The 12,495-nt window shown below is 60.0% G+C and overlaps 3 protein-coding genes across 12 annotated transcripts in view; 2 read left to right on the forward strand and 1 right to left on the reverse strand.

The window, feature by feature from the left end:
• The window catches only part of MRTFA (myocardin related transcription factor A), a 103,230-nt gene extending 100,344 nt beyond the window's left edge, over positions 1–2,886 (forward strand). For all 3 annotated transcript variants that reach the window (XM_043440464.1, XM_043440461.1, XM_043440462.1), the window contains one exon: positions 1,479–2,886. In XM_043440464.1, the coding sequence (XP_043296399.1) occupies positions 1,479–1,981 (503 nt within the window). In that variant the 3' untranslated portion in view covers positions 1,982–2,886. The remainder of the gene's footprint in view (positions 1–1,478) is intronic.
• Positions 2,887–3,001: 115 nt separating this feature from the next.
• The window catches only part of SGSM3 (small G protein signaling modulator 3), a 34,577-nt gene continuing 25,083 nt past the window's right edge, over positions 3,002–12,495 (reverse strand). For 4 of the 8 annotated variants that reach the window (XM_043440465.1, XM_043440466.1, XM_043440467.1 and 1 more), the window contains 21 exons: positions 11,027–11,139; positions 10,461–10,546; positions 10,019–10,085; positions 8,567–8,763; positions 8,387–8,494; positions 7,728–7,871; positions 7,338–7,533; positions 6,931–7,076; positions 6,470–6,694; positions 6,038–6,092; positions 5,761–5,888; positions 5,511–5,669; positions 5,361–5,415; positions 5,196–5,245; positions 4,885–5,037; positions 4,726–4,796; positions 4,548–4,596; positions 4,386–4,471; positions 3,774–3,896; positions 3,625–3,685; positions 3,002–3,427 (listed from right to left, as the gene is read on the reverse strand). In XM_043440465.1, coding sequence (XP_043296400.1) covers positions 3,347–3,427; positions 3,625–3,685; positions 3,774–3,896; positions 4,386–4,471; positions 4,548–4,596; positions 4,726–4,796; positions 4,885–5,037; positions 5,196–5,245; positions 5,361–5,415; positions 5,511–5,669; positions 5,761–5,888; positions 6,038–6,092; positions 6,470–6,694; positions 6,931–7,076; positions 7,338–7,533; positions 7,728–7,871; positions 8,387–8,494; positions 8,567–8,763; positions 10,019–10,085; positions 10,461–10,546; positions 11,027–11,033 — 2,247 coding nt within the window. In that variant the 5' untranslated portion in view covers positions 11,034–11,139 and the 3' untranslated portion in view covers positions 3,002–3,346. Of the gene's footprint in view, positions 3,428–3,624; positions 3,686–3,773; positions 3,897–4,385; positions 4,472–4,547; positions 4,597–4,725; positions 4,797–4,884; positions 5,038–5,195; positions 5,246–5,360; positions 5,416–5,510; positions 5,670–5,760; positions 5,889–6,037; positions 6,093–6,469; positions 6,695–6,930; positions 7,077–7,337; positions 7,534–7,727; positions 7,975–8,386; positions 8,495–8,566; positions 8,764–10,018; positions 10,086–10,460; positions 10,547–11,026; positions 11,140–12,495 lie in introns of those variants that run through there. The other 4 variants (XM_043440469.1, XM_043440470.1, XM_043440471.1 and 1 more) reach the window with 4 other exon arrangements.
• LOC122423425 (cysteine-rich protein 1) lies at positions 11,907–12,350 on the forward strand. The gene has a single exon (XM_043440477.1). The coding sequence runs from the start codon at positions 11,968–11,970 to the stop codon at positions 12,199–12,201; it is 234 nt and encodes a 77-aa protein (XP_043296412.1). The 5' UTR covers positions 11,907–11,967; the 3' UTR covers positions 12,202–12,350.

A 12,495-nucleotide genomic window follows, 5' to 3' on the forward strand; every position in this document is an offset into this window, starting at 1 on the left:
CCTGGGGTGTGTCTGTAACAAAGGCAGGTAGCGCCCAGGCTCCGGGAGGGCAGGGCTGCCAGCAGAGGGGCTGTGGGAAGCCGGGGAAGAGCAGGCAGCGGAGGAAGCTGGGGCTGTTTGCCCCCAGGGGTTCAGAGCCACAGTGGAGGGCATCAGCGGGTGGGGGGGGCGGCAGTGCGCGCAGGTGAGCTGAGGGTGAGGGAGACGGAGAGCAGGGCTGGGCATCTGGCACTCGGCTGGGACAGGACCTAGAGGGCCAGGGAGCACGCCTGGTTTCTGCATGATTTTTTTTTTTATTGTGGTAAAATAGACGTAACATGGTTTCCCATCATACTCATCTTTGAAAAGTGCAGACTCAGCAGCATTAAGTTCATTGACATCGCTGTGTGCCCATCACTGCTGCCTGTTTCTAGAACGCTTGGGTCATCCCATGCCGACACCGTCCTCTTCACACACTAACTCCCTGTTCCCCACCCCACCTCTTCTTCCTGTCTTGATGAACTGACTTTTGTAAACGTGTGTGAGTGCAGCCATACACTCTTTCTCCTTTTGTTTCTGGCTGGCTTCACTTAGCATAATATCCTCAAGGTTCTTCCACGTTGTAGGTTTTACCAGCATTTCTTTGGGGCTGAATAGTGTTCCATTGTGTCAGTACCAATGTGTTTATCTCTTCATCCACGGGACATGTGGGTCGTTTCTTATCCCTTCATCCACTTCTGGCTGTTTCTACCTTTTGGCTGTTGTGAACACGCTGTCATGAGCACTGGTATCTGAGTCTGTGTTTCCGTTCTTTGGGGTACGTACCTAGAAGTGGAACTGCCAGATCATAATCATTGTGTTTCACATTTTGAGGAACTGCAGAACTGTTTTCCACACAACTGCACTGTTTTCATTCATACCAGCCATGCACAAGGGTTCCAGGTGGTCCACATCCTTACCAACACTTTTCAAATTTTTGTCTTTCCCTGATGATTAGTAGTGTTGAGCATCTTTTCATGTGCTTACAGGTCGCCTGTGTATATTCTTGTGGAGAAATATCTTGAGTTCTTTATTCATTTTCCAGTTGGGTTTTGTTGAGTTCTAGGAGTTATTCTTGATATCAGTCACTTACCCAGATACATGGTTTGCAAATATTTTCTCCCATTCCATGGCTTGTCTTTTAACTTTTTTGAAGTATAGTTGCCATATGGTCTTTTCACTCTTGATAGTGATCTTTGACGTATGAAGTTTTAAATTTTTATGTAGGCCAGTTTTTCTTTGCCTATGACTTTGGTGTTATGACCAAGAAATCACTACTGACTTCAGTGTCACAAAGACGTTCCGTTTCCTTCTTTTTCTTTTCTTTTATAGTTTTGGCTCCTAAATCTAGATCTTTGACCCATTTTGAGTTAATATTTGTATGTGCTGTAAGGGGAAGCTCCAGTTGCAGGTCACACTCAGGCTGGCTTCTGACGCCCCTTTGCTTTCTTGATTGGCAGAGATCTCAGCGGATTTCAAGGAGCCAGGGAAAGAGAAGGCGCCCCCGACAGCAGCCTGCGGCTCGCCCCTGGCCGCCCAGCCCTCGCCCGCGGCCGAGCTCCCGCAGGCTGCCCCACCACCGCCGGGCTCGCCGGCCCTGCCCGGTCGCCTGGAGGACTTCCTGGAGAGCAGCACAGGGCTGCCCTTGCTGACTGGCGGGCACGAGGGGCCGGAGCCCCTCTCCCTCATTGACGACCTCCACAGCCAGATGCTGAGCAGCTCCGCCATCCTGGACCACCCCCCATCCCCCATGGACACCTCGGAATTGCACTTTGCGCCTGAGCCCAGCAGCGTGGGCCTGGACTTGGCTGACGGGCACCTGGACAGCATGGACTGGCTGGAGCTGTCGTCAGGCGGGCCGGTGCTCGGCCTGGCCCCGCTCAGCACCACGGCCCCCAGCCTCTTCTCCACGGACTTCCTTGACGGCCACGACTTGCAGCTGCACTGGGACTCCTGCTTGTAGCTCCGGGGGGTGGAGGGCTAGAGGCCCCGAGAAGTCCGGGGTGCCCGCACTTTCCAGCCCCATCCCGCCCCTCTGTGAGGCCGGAAGTCCTGACAATCACAGGCCCTGCCCCGTGGAGGCCAGAGCAGGCATCCCCACGCCTGCCTCGGGCTCACCCAGGAGGCGATGCCGGGTCCCACCTTGGGCGTGGGGAGGCCTGCATGGGCCGGGCTTCTGTTTGACCTCCTTCTGTGAGGTCGGGGTGCACTTGCCGGCTGCAGTCTGCTCAGGAGGCGAGGCCCGGGGCTGAGGCAGAGCCAGGGCCAGTGCGTCCTCCTCTCCCCCCTTCCCCGAGGGAGGGACGGGCTGGGCCTCTACCTCACCATCCTCGTGACGCCAGCACCAGGGTCCCAGGCTTCCCGGGGGCTCCCTGCATCTTAGTGTCTTGGTGTAGTGCAGCCATGTAGTGGTTGGTGGCAAACATTTTCTGTACAGGTGTACATACCTCTATTCTATATCGCCATACATATACACACACATATCTGGGGCGGGGGGGGGGGGGGGGTGTGGCCGCCCCCGCCTTCTGCACACGGAAGGGCCTGGAGACCACCGCTCCCAGGGCTGGACACGGCTTACCGCGGTCCCGCCCATCACTTGTGTTTGACGTGTAGCCACCTCGCCACAGCCTGTGCCCCACCCTCCTGCTTCCTGCTCCTTATCAGTGCCACGAGGGCGGGGTGCCCCCTGCCCACATTCCGTCTGCTGCCTCACTGCAGCCGCCACGGCCCGGGGACGGCGGGGGAGCCCTCAGGCTCTGGCTGCCAACTCCTGCCAGTCACAGTCATCACAGGGGACGAGGGGTGGAGTCACCAAAACCAGAGGTGGGACAGCTGTGTGAACTTTTTAAAATAAAAACAAAAACACCTCTTGCTGGTCCATCTTGTTCAATCCACCTTAGACGAGACATGGGTGGTAGGGCTGAGTCCTGGGTGTCCACACCGTGACCCTTTCCCAGCCCTGGCTGGATGGGAGGCGGGGAGGTGCTTTCTCAAAGACAAGAGTTTATTGATAAGTCAAGGAGGCCCAGGAGCCTTCAGCCACCCCCACCCTCTTCCTGAGCAAAACCTGACAGCACGGAGCTGGGCCCAGGGCCTCTGTGAAGACGCTGGCAGGACAAGGCCCTCCCCCAGTCCTGGGGGGCTCGGCAAAGCTAGGCACCTCCTCCTGCTCCTGCCACCCTCTGCACCCCCCACCACGGTGCCCAGAGCTCTGGAGGGTGTCCTCCCCTTGACCCTGCAGCTTCGGGCTGGCCTGGGCCGGGCAGTTCTCTCCTTGCTGGGCGGGCAGGGGGGCACCTGGGTGAGGCAGGGCCCCTGGAGGAGCATGTCACCCGTCAATGTCCCAGCTGAAGAGGTGGTGCTTCACCAGCATGTCCTGGACGCCCTCCTTCAGGGGCTTCTTCTCCTCCTGCACGAGACAGCCCTCCTGTCACGGCTGCTGGGCACACAGCGAGGAAGCCAGGGCGGTCCTCACAGGCGGCGCCAGCACTCAGGGCCCCCCGAGGCCTCGGCCACCTGGAAACACTTGGGGGAGGCAGCCCCTGGCACTGATGCCAGCCTGCCCCACCTGCCACAGTCCCCGGGAAGGCAGGCCCCACCACCCACCTCTCTCTTTGCAGGAAGCTCCCAGTCCTGGGAGAGGCTGAACGCGAAGCAGCAGAGGACCCTGGAGGGCAAAGTGTGGGGGGCTGTCAGATGCTGGCAGGGGGCTCAGCCCACCCCTGGCTGGGCTGCAGGGCCCAGGGCCTCCTCACCGCAGCTCGCACTTGATCTGGACCCAGCCGGGGCTGCGCAGGAAGGACCAGGGCTGGTACCACTTCTCCACGGTCGGCAGGCTGGAGCAGAGCACCTCCAGCCACAGGTGCAGCACCTGCTCGCTGGGGGCAGGGGGGGACCTGCTCAGAGGCCTGCGCCCCGGTCCCCTCACCACCTCCTGTGGCTGAGGCTCCATCACCACCTCCCGCCAGGGGCCCTCAGCCCCGCTGGGCACTCAGCTAGTGACCCCCTGCTCGCTGGCCAGCAGGCCCACAGTGCACTCTGAGCTCATCTCAGGGACCCCCGCCCCCAGGTCAGCGCAGCCTGGACGCCGCTCCTCTGCCTGGTGGCAAGTCCAGAAACCCCATGCTCAGCCTGGCTCCCCGAGGCCGGCGTCCCTCAGCCTGCAGCCAGGTCCCCGGTGAGCCCTGACCGCGCACCTCACTGTAACCGGTGCTGCCCGAGCCCCAGCGCCCCTCCCTGCCAAGCGGTGGCCAGTCTCACACTGGAGGATGACCTTCGGGAGCCACCCTGGCAGCTGCCCAGCTCAGCCCCATTCCCCGAGAGGGCACGTGCACACACACCCCACTCACGGGGGCGCGCACACTCACTTGAGCCCCACGCAGATGAGGGAGCGGAGCTTCACGTCCATTTGTGCATGTGCGGCGTCGTGAGTCACGTTAACAGACTGCACAGCCTGGGGGGCACAGTGCTCACTCAGGTGTCCCCAGCTGCCCACCCTAGAGGCCGGTCCGCCCACGGCCCCCCCTTACCCGGTAGAGCAGCTCCTCTGGGGTCAGGACTTTGCCGTCTTCGTCCAACCTGAGGGGGGACCAGAGCTGCCTGCACCGCCCTGGAGGGTTCGGGCCACGCCCCGCCTCCACCCCCAGCCCCAGGCTGCCAGGCGACCCTGCAGGAGGGACCCCGCAGGAGGATGCGGGCGCCGGTTACCTGTACGTCTTGCACAGCACCAGGCGGGAGTACACGGAGTCGAAGTCTCTCTCGACCTCCCGGCCCGCCGCCTGGGGGGTGAGGTGAGTCAGGTCAGAGCCACGGAGTCCGGCTGAGAGGGTCACCACCCCACCAGCTCCACAGGGTCTGGACACTCACCTCCTCGATAAACAGCCAGGGGTGGCAGGCGCCCCCGAGCAGCGAAGGCTTCTTCAGTCCGTGCTCAAACAGGGCCTTGAGGGCCGGGCAGAGGGTCCCTCTCACGAGGTCTGTGACCCCCTCCGTCACAGCGTCGTCCCCCGCGATGGAGTACTGAGGGGGGAGGACGGGGTCTGAGGCTCCAGCCAGCCCCTCCCCGTCCTCACAAGCGCTCCACATGCCGGGGGACACAGCCCGGGGCCAGGAGGGCGCCAGCCTCGGGACAGCAGGGGCGCGGCCCCCGCGGACCGGCCCACCTCGCGTGCACTCACCTCCTTGCTCCGCTCATCCAGGACTTCCACGAACTTGGCTGGAAACCAGCCTGTGGGAGAAGCAGAGCCCGGGAGGCACGCAGCCACCGCCACGGCGCCGCCGCAGCTTCACGGCCTGGCCCGCCCTCCCCCAGCCCTGAACGACACACCAGACGGAGGCCTCACCTCTCAGGCCGTTCAGCTCCCCCACCCAGCAGTGCTCGTCCTTCTGGGAGACGATCTGCCAAGGAAAAGCGTGGGAAGCTTGGCTCCAGCGGCCCGGCGAGGGCGTGGCCACCCCACCACTGCCAAGGGAAGGCGCCGCTCCCCACCCACCGTGATGATGTCGTTCTTGCGGAAGCCCAGCTCATCGTCGTCATGGCGCTCGAAGTCCAGCAGGGCCTTGGCCCGGCGCGGGTGGCCGCGCAAGCAGGCCACGTAGTTCTCGTGGTCCCGCTGGTGGCTCTCCATGCTGTAGTCCGGGGTCAGCTCCTGCTGGGGCGGTGGGAGGGCCACTGCTTGGGGCAGGGCTAGGGGAGCGGGGCCCCGGCCACGCCCCGCACCCAGGGCTGGCCCCCAGACTCACCACGTTGCAGTTCTTGGGGTCTGTGCACTGGAAGTGGCGGGCCACGCGCAGGATGGCTTCCCGAAGGTCAGCCACCAGCTCCGTCTGCTTGATGTTCTTGGCCTTCATCGCCTCGAGGTCATCCTCCCCTGCAAGGTCCAGAGACCAATGGCAGCTATGGCCACGCCCCATCCCAACTCCAAAGTGCAGAGTCCACGCGGGGTGTGAGTCTGATCGCCCCCACTGCCCCACTTTCAGAGCCCAGCCCAGCGTCTGGCCGCCTGCACAGAGCTCTCACCAAAGAGCAGCGATGTGATGCCGGACTTCCTCCGCTGGGTCCTGCGGCGGACCACCTGTGGGCATGAAATCAGGTCAGCGGGGCCCGGGCATCTGGCACCCAGACCACCTGTGGGCATGCAGTCAGGTCAGCGGGGCCGGGCACCCAGCCAAGCAGGGGGCGCCCCAGCACGGGGGGCAGCGAGCAGAGCCGTCCCGCATGAGGCCCGGCTGGCATCTCACTCGCGCCGCCTTCTCTGACGTGGCCTCTGAGGCCAGTTCTGAGGGTCGTTTCAAGCCTGGGTCTATCCTGTGCCCAAACAGGGTGGCTCTTGGCAGGGACGTGCCAAGGCCAAAGCGGTGGTCCCTCCACAGCGGTGGTCCGGCCAGGCTGGGCCCTGGGAGCTGAGCTGAGGGGCGGAGGTGAGCGCGGCCTCCTTCCTCCTGTGCCCACCTGAGAGAGGCTGGCGGTGGCGTTGGCACCCAGGAGCTGGCCCTGGTCAGCCAGGAGGTAGGCCAGGTGCTTGCGGCGCTGGGTCTCCACAGCCACGGCGGTGAGCGAGCCCGCCAGCCGCATGGCCTCCGCCAGCAGCAGGTCTGCGTCCTCCAGCTGCGACGGGATGTCCGACAGCGTGTTGAAGATGGAGGCCGAGTTCTCCGACTGGATCAGCTCGTCCTCCTGGGCCGGGCGAAGGGTGGGCGTCACCGCCTGGCAGACCCCAGCCACTGGAGTGACTCCCCTGGACGGTCAAGCTGAGCACAAGGAGGCCCTGCCCCTGAGAGACACACGCCTCCCGCCCACGGATGGGCCGGTGTTCAGGCCTCAGGAGGCCGCGACCTGGAGGGGAGGAGGCGGAGGGCGGGCCCCGCAGGGCTGCTGGGGAGCCGCCTCTGACGCCGGGGCTGGGCCATCACCTTGAGGCGCAGCATGCCCAGCGTGGCCTGGAACAGCACCAGGGAGCCCTCGTAGAAAAACAGGTCCCAGAGGCGCAGCAGCAGGCGGATGTGCACCACACTGGCGAAGGCCGTGAGGAACCAGTGCAGCGTGATGAGCGACAGCTCTGCAGACACACGCAGGGGCCCTGAGGCGGGGCCGGGGCAGTGGGCGCGGGACCGCCAGAGAGGAGGGTATCCCCCAGGCCCGTGAGCCATGGCGGAGGCGGGGGCGTCAGAGAGCAAGAGAGCTCCGCGGGTGGGCACGCCCCCTCCTCCCTCCTGAGCTGCCAGGCCCGTCCACGGCCACGCCCCAGGCCTCAGACTCGCAGCACCTAAGCCTGAGCTGGGACCCCAGGACCCAGAGCAGAGGCAGGTCGGGCCCTCACCAATGTCGTGCTCCTGGAGCAGCCTGTCCAGGCGAGGCAGGTACTGGACGATGAGGTGCCGCAGGACGCGCTGGTCCGTCTGCACGCCCAGCAGGGTGGTGCTGAAGTAGGAGGCGGGGAGCAGGTCCTCCACGATGGCGCACATCATCCAGAAGGCGTCGTCCTCCTCCAGGAAGAGCAGGAGGCAGGCAGCCACCTGGCAGGGCAGGGGCACAAGGAGCATCTACCCAGGTCTCCATGCCCTCGGGGCCCGTGAGAGTGAGGCGGCCACTGTGGGGGTCACACCACAGACCACGGGCCCGCCTCCGGCACCTGGTGGCCCTCTCGCTCCCCTGGGCGCCCCCGCCACCCGCCCCGACGGTGAGATGGGTCGCCCCAGGCTGTGCTCACCATGCCCGTGCCCTGGCAGTAGCCGATCTCCGGGTAGAGCCAGGCCAGCGCTCGGAGCACCCTGCGCAGGCGGGGCACCCCGACGCCGCTCACGTGGGCGAAGCAGGCATTGCTGGGCATGGTGCGGAGCAGGTCCTTTTCGATCTGCCGGCAGCCCGCCCACAACAAGAGCCCGTGAGGCGCAGCTGCAGCGGCAGAGCCTCCACACCCATGACACCGAGACCCCCGGGGAGGCGGCCAGGGACCCCTGCATGGGGCAAACCTCAGGTTGGCTTCTCTCCAGGAAGGGGGTTCCTCAGGCTCTGGGTCAAAGCTAACCCTCCTCCCCTGGGGATCAGAGCCCAGCTGGTGTGCAGCTGAGGCCACGTGGTTCACTGGGACTTTCTCAACAAAACTACAGAAGCCTGGGGCTTGAGCCAGAGCTATGGAATGAGAATCTCTGGAAAGAAGCCTGGAAACCTGCATTTAAAGTCTCCAGGGGACCCTAATATGCACTGGGTATGGTGACCTTTCTGACTATCCCCCCACCTCCTAGAGGAACCAAGGGAGAAGCTGGCTCCAGGCACAGGCGTAGGGGTGAAAGGACTACCCAGGGCTGCCTCCTGGCCGCCGAGCTCTCCTGGGCCACCCCTGAGGGGCCTCCCCCCACAGGGCCTCACCTGCTTGGCGGCAATGGTCTCATCGTTGGAGCTGTTCTTCACGATCTCTCGGTAGGACAGCTCAGAGTTCCTCTTCTTCTGTAGGGCCCCGGATAGCCGCATCCACAGCTGAGGAAGGGGCACAGCACTCAGTCCCCGTGGGGCCTTGATCCTCATGGCCTCCTCGGGCCCCCGCCTCACCTGCGGCCTCATGCTGTGGGGGACCCCGGCCAGCACCAGGGAGCGGAGCTTCTCCGAGCGGGGCAGGGAGACGGCAATCTTGTCCCAGGTGAGGTCCCCCACGTCGTGGTTGTGGGTGAACTCCAGGTGGGCCTGCCAGCGCAGCCTCTGGGGAGGATCCTCCAGCAGCTGGCCAGAATAGGGGGTGCCGTCTGCGTCTGTGGGGAGGGGGAACAGCGACCTCGCTGCCTGTGCTCCGAGAGCAGAGGGCCGGGCTCAGGGTCCACTGCCCAGATCTCCCCACCGAAACCCAGGGCCCCCTTTCCAGCCACTTCCCTGGAACCCTGAACAGCAAGTCCGCGCTCTTCACTGTCTCCCCCAAACCAGACCCATGAGCCTGCCATCCCCGCTCCCCGGGTGTTCACCCTCCTGCCCTGAAAATCCTGTTGGCCTTGTCTTTGTCGAGGATCAATAAACAAACATCTAAACACTGTCCCCGTCAGGATACAGAATACTCCCGTCATACTAGAAAGTTCCCTGTGTTCCTCTCAGTTCCAGCTTTTAACTCACAAACACCTCCCTATGAACCAGACAAGGAAGACGCGTCAGAACTGGAAATGTGCGTGACCTGCAGATGGCTGGTATCAGTCAGTTATCTGCTTGGTGACAGGCCACCCTGGGTTCTGGCAGACAGCCTCCCAAGCGCCCATGTGGCGACCGACAGCAGCAAGCAGTGGGCATGGCCTGGGGTTCGCTTACAGAAGACTGGTCACAAATACACGATGACCAGTCCATTACAATGGGACCGTACACAGTCACAGAAAGTAGTCTTTAAAGGATATCTTAACTGACAGACAAAATGCTCATGGAATAAAGTGAAGAGATATAAGAACAATATAAAAACATGTATTTGATACCATCTTAGTTATGAAAGGTAGATAGTTATGAAAGATACTTGGTTATGAAAGATACTCACAAAGCCAGGAGAAAAACACACTGAAATGTCAGCAGTTATCTGCAGGTTGTAGGATTATGGGTTAATTTGTTTTAATCTTTATATTTTGATGTATTTTAAAAATTCTTTATAATGAACATTATTGCTTTTATTATCATTACGATCAATAAAATTAATCTTAAAAACACAAACAGGGAATTCCTGGAGGTCCAGTGGCTAGGACTTAGCACTTTCATTGCTGAGGGCCCAGGTTCAATCCCTGGTTGGGGAACTAAGATTCCACAAGCTGTGCAGAGTGACAAGAAAAGGAAAAAGGGAACCTTGCCCCCTCCAAAACCAAAAATACCCCAGAGGACTCTGTACACTATAGCGTCAGCATCAGATATGGCTTTGTCCATGATCTAGAACATCGGGGTGAAACATCCAGAACCCGAGGCCACCACAGTGTCATCAGTCACAGAGCTGGTGCTCCCCAACAAGGACGGGGGCGAGGTTACCCCCGAGGTGCTCAGTCTCACCTTCCTTGTCCACACGGAACCCGAACTCATCATAGCAGAACTCTGGCTGCTCCACGGCCTCCTCCTTCTAGAGCCGGGGGTGGGAAGGTCAGCACTTCTCCCAGCCTTCCCTGAAGCCTCCTGTGGTCATCTCTCAGCTACAGGGCCCCCGACCCTCTTGAATTCTCCCCACATTTTCCTTGTTTTCCTCAGAGGTCAAAGATAATAAGGTCAAGGCAAGAAACACATTTTATGCATTTTCGTGTCCCCATAATACCAAGATCAGAGGTCATACTTTTTCTCCAACCTAATGCTTGATTCACAGAGGATGTAGAGCCAAGAAGCTGTCTCTGACTTGGGAGCCCATGTGAATACAGGGGAGCGGCTCCCCTCCCAGGATACCTGCAGCAGTTGGTGGCCCCCCGGGCGCCCCAGGTGGAGCAGAGCCGCTAGCCTGCTGTACCTGCGCGTACTTGGCCAGGATCTCCTGGGGCCACATGCTCGGAGTCAGGGCTGAGAAGGGGCCATTGGCAGAAGGTACGTGACTCCCTAAAAGCAGGGAAGACCAGGAATGGGAGATAAACATAATGCAGAGTATTCAGGGGGTAAATTCAAGTTGACACACCCCTCCTCCCCCACCCCCATCATTAAAGGACTGGACCATCCACAGTGGGATGGACAGGGGAGGGCAGAAAGCTAGCAACCTGCAACTTTTGGGAGAAGTTACAGGAGACCAGAGGCGTGCTACCAGACGGAACCAGACCTCCTCCTCTGGCTCTCCTTCCACCTGCGTATAAGGACTGCAGGGAGGCGGAGGGCAGGGACTTGAGAAAACTGAGGAGACAGTGGCAGTAACTTTCCCAGAGGCCTGTCAGAAGACTTCCTCTGACCTGGACGGTCCATGTGACCCTCAAAGGTCCGTGGGAAACAAGCCTGCTTCCCTCCCACCAGGGAGGTCCTCTTGGGTAAGACTCCCTTCCCCCTGGAAGGCCTGTCACCCCATTTCCAAGCCAGGCCCCTGCCTCCCACCTGACATTGTGCGAAGAGGACAGGAGAAATCTTCTGCAGATCCAGACTGGGGTTTCCTAGCCTAGTGTCTCAGAGCTGGGAAGCTCCTCAAGCGTCATCTGGTCCAGAAACATCTGCTTGGACAGGAGTGCAAAGGGGAAAGTTATCTACCCCAGCCCCTCTGCAGGGGGTCCTTTCTACACATAGACTCAGTATGCTGGTCCAAGGCGGTGGCAAGGTAAATGTTTGACAGGGAAGGAAAAGTCTCACTTGAAAGAAAAAGCCTACTGTTCTCAACATTTCATCCAAGAGGAAAATACTGTGAAGAAACTATAAAACTGTGGATCTCAACAGCTCTGTGAGCCAAGAGGACAGGCCCCGCACTCCTAAGGATGGAGAGGATCACACAGACAGACTTCCTGACGCTCTATGCTCATGCAAATTTTCCTTAAAACAGAAAACAAAAACCAGACACCGTGGAAACTTCCGTGAATAGGTTCCTCCAAGCCAGAATTTTTGAGGAATCACTTGGAACACGTCTGACTCAATACCTCCACTCACCTGACTCAGGCGTTTCCACTTCATCCACCATACTTTTCAGCACCTCACAGCTGGGAAACTATGAAGTTGCAACCTAACTAAATCTCCTGTTATTGTTTAAACCCTTGCCTCTCTCTTTTTGTCCTCTTTAAAAAATGACTCAACAATAAAGAGACAAATAGCCTAATTTTTAAAAACGGGCTTAAGATTTGAACAGACATTTCTCCAAATAACAGATGTTAAGTAGCCAATGAGCAGGTACAAAGATGTTCAACATCATTAGTCACCAGGAAAATGCACATCAAAACCACAGTGAGAGTCCATGTCACACCCACGAGGACGGCTATAATCAAAAAGGCAATGATGAAGTCCAGCGTTCCGGTCTGCTCCCGCCTGGCCACCTGCCCTGATCCGGCGCCACCATGCCCAAGTGCCCCAAGTGCAACAAGGAGGTGTACTTTGCTGAGCGGGTGACTTCCCTGGGGAAGGACTGGCATCGGCCTTGCCTCAAGTGTGAGAAATGTGGGAAGACGCTGACCTCCGGGGGTCATGCCGAGCATGAAGGCAAGCCCTACTGCAACCACCCCTGCTATGCAGCCATGTTCGGACCCAAAGGCTTTGGGCGTGGTGGAGCCGAAAGCCACACTTTCAAGTAAATCCAGGTTTTGGAGACCCATCTCCAGCTGCCCACCGGGCCGCTGCCCTCCAGGCCGATGGCGGGTTTTTCTCCACAGGCACGTGGGGCTCCCCTGTAGAACCCCGTGCCCTCAATAAACACGCACACTTGGAAGAAAAAAAAAAAAAAGGCAATGATGAGTGTTGGTGAGGATGTGGCAAAACTGGAAGCCTCATATGCTGCTGGTGGGAATGTAAGATGGAGCAGCTGCTGTGGAAAGCACTCTGATGCTCCTCAAAAGGTGAAATGTAGGGTTGCCACATGACCCCAGAAT

The sequence above is a fragment of the Cervus canadensis genome, chromosome 21 (assembly GCF_019320065.1).
Source record: "Cervus canadensis isolate Bull #8, Minnesota chromosome 21, ASM1932006v1, whole genome shotgun sequence".
NCBI lineage: Eukaryota > Metazoa > Chordata > Mammalia > Artiodactyla > Cervidae > Cervus > Cervus canadensis.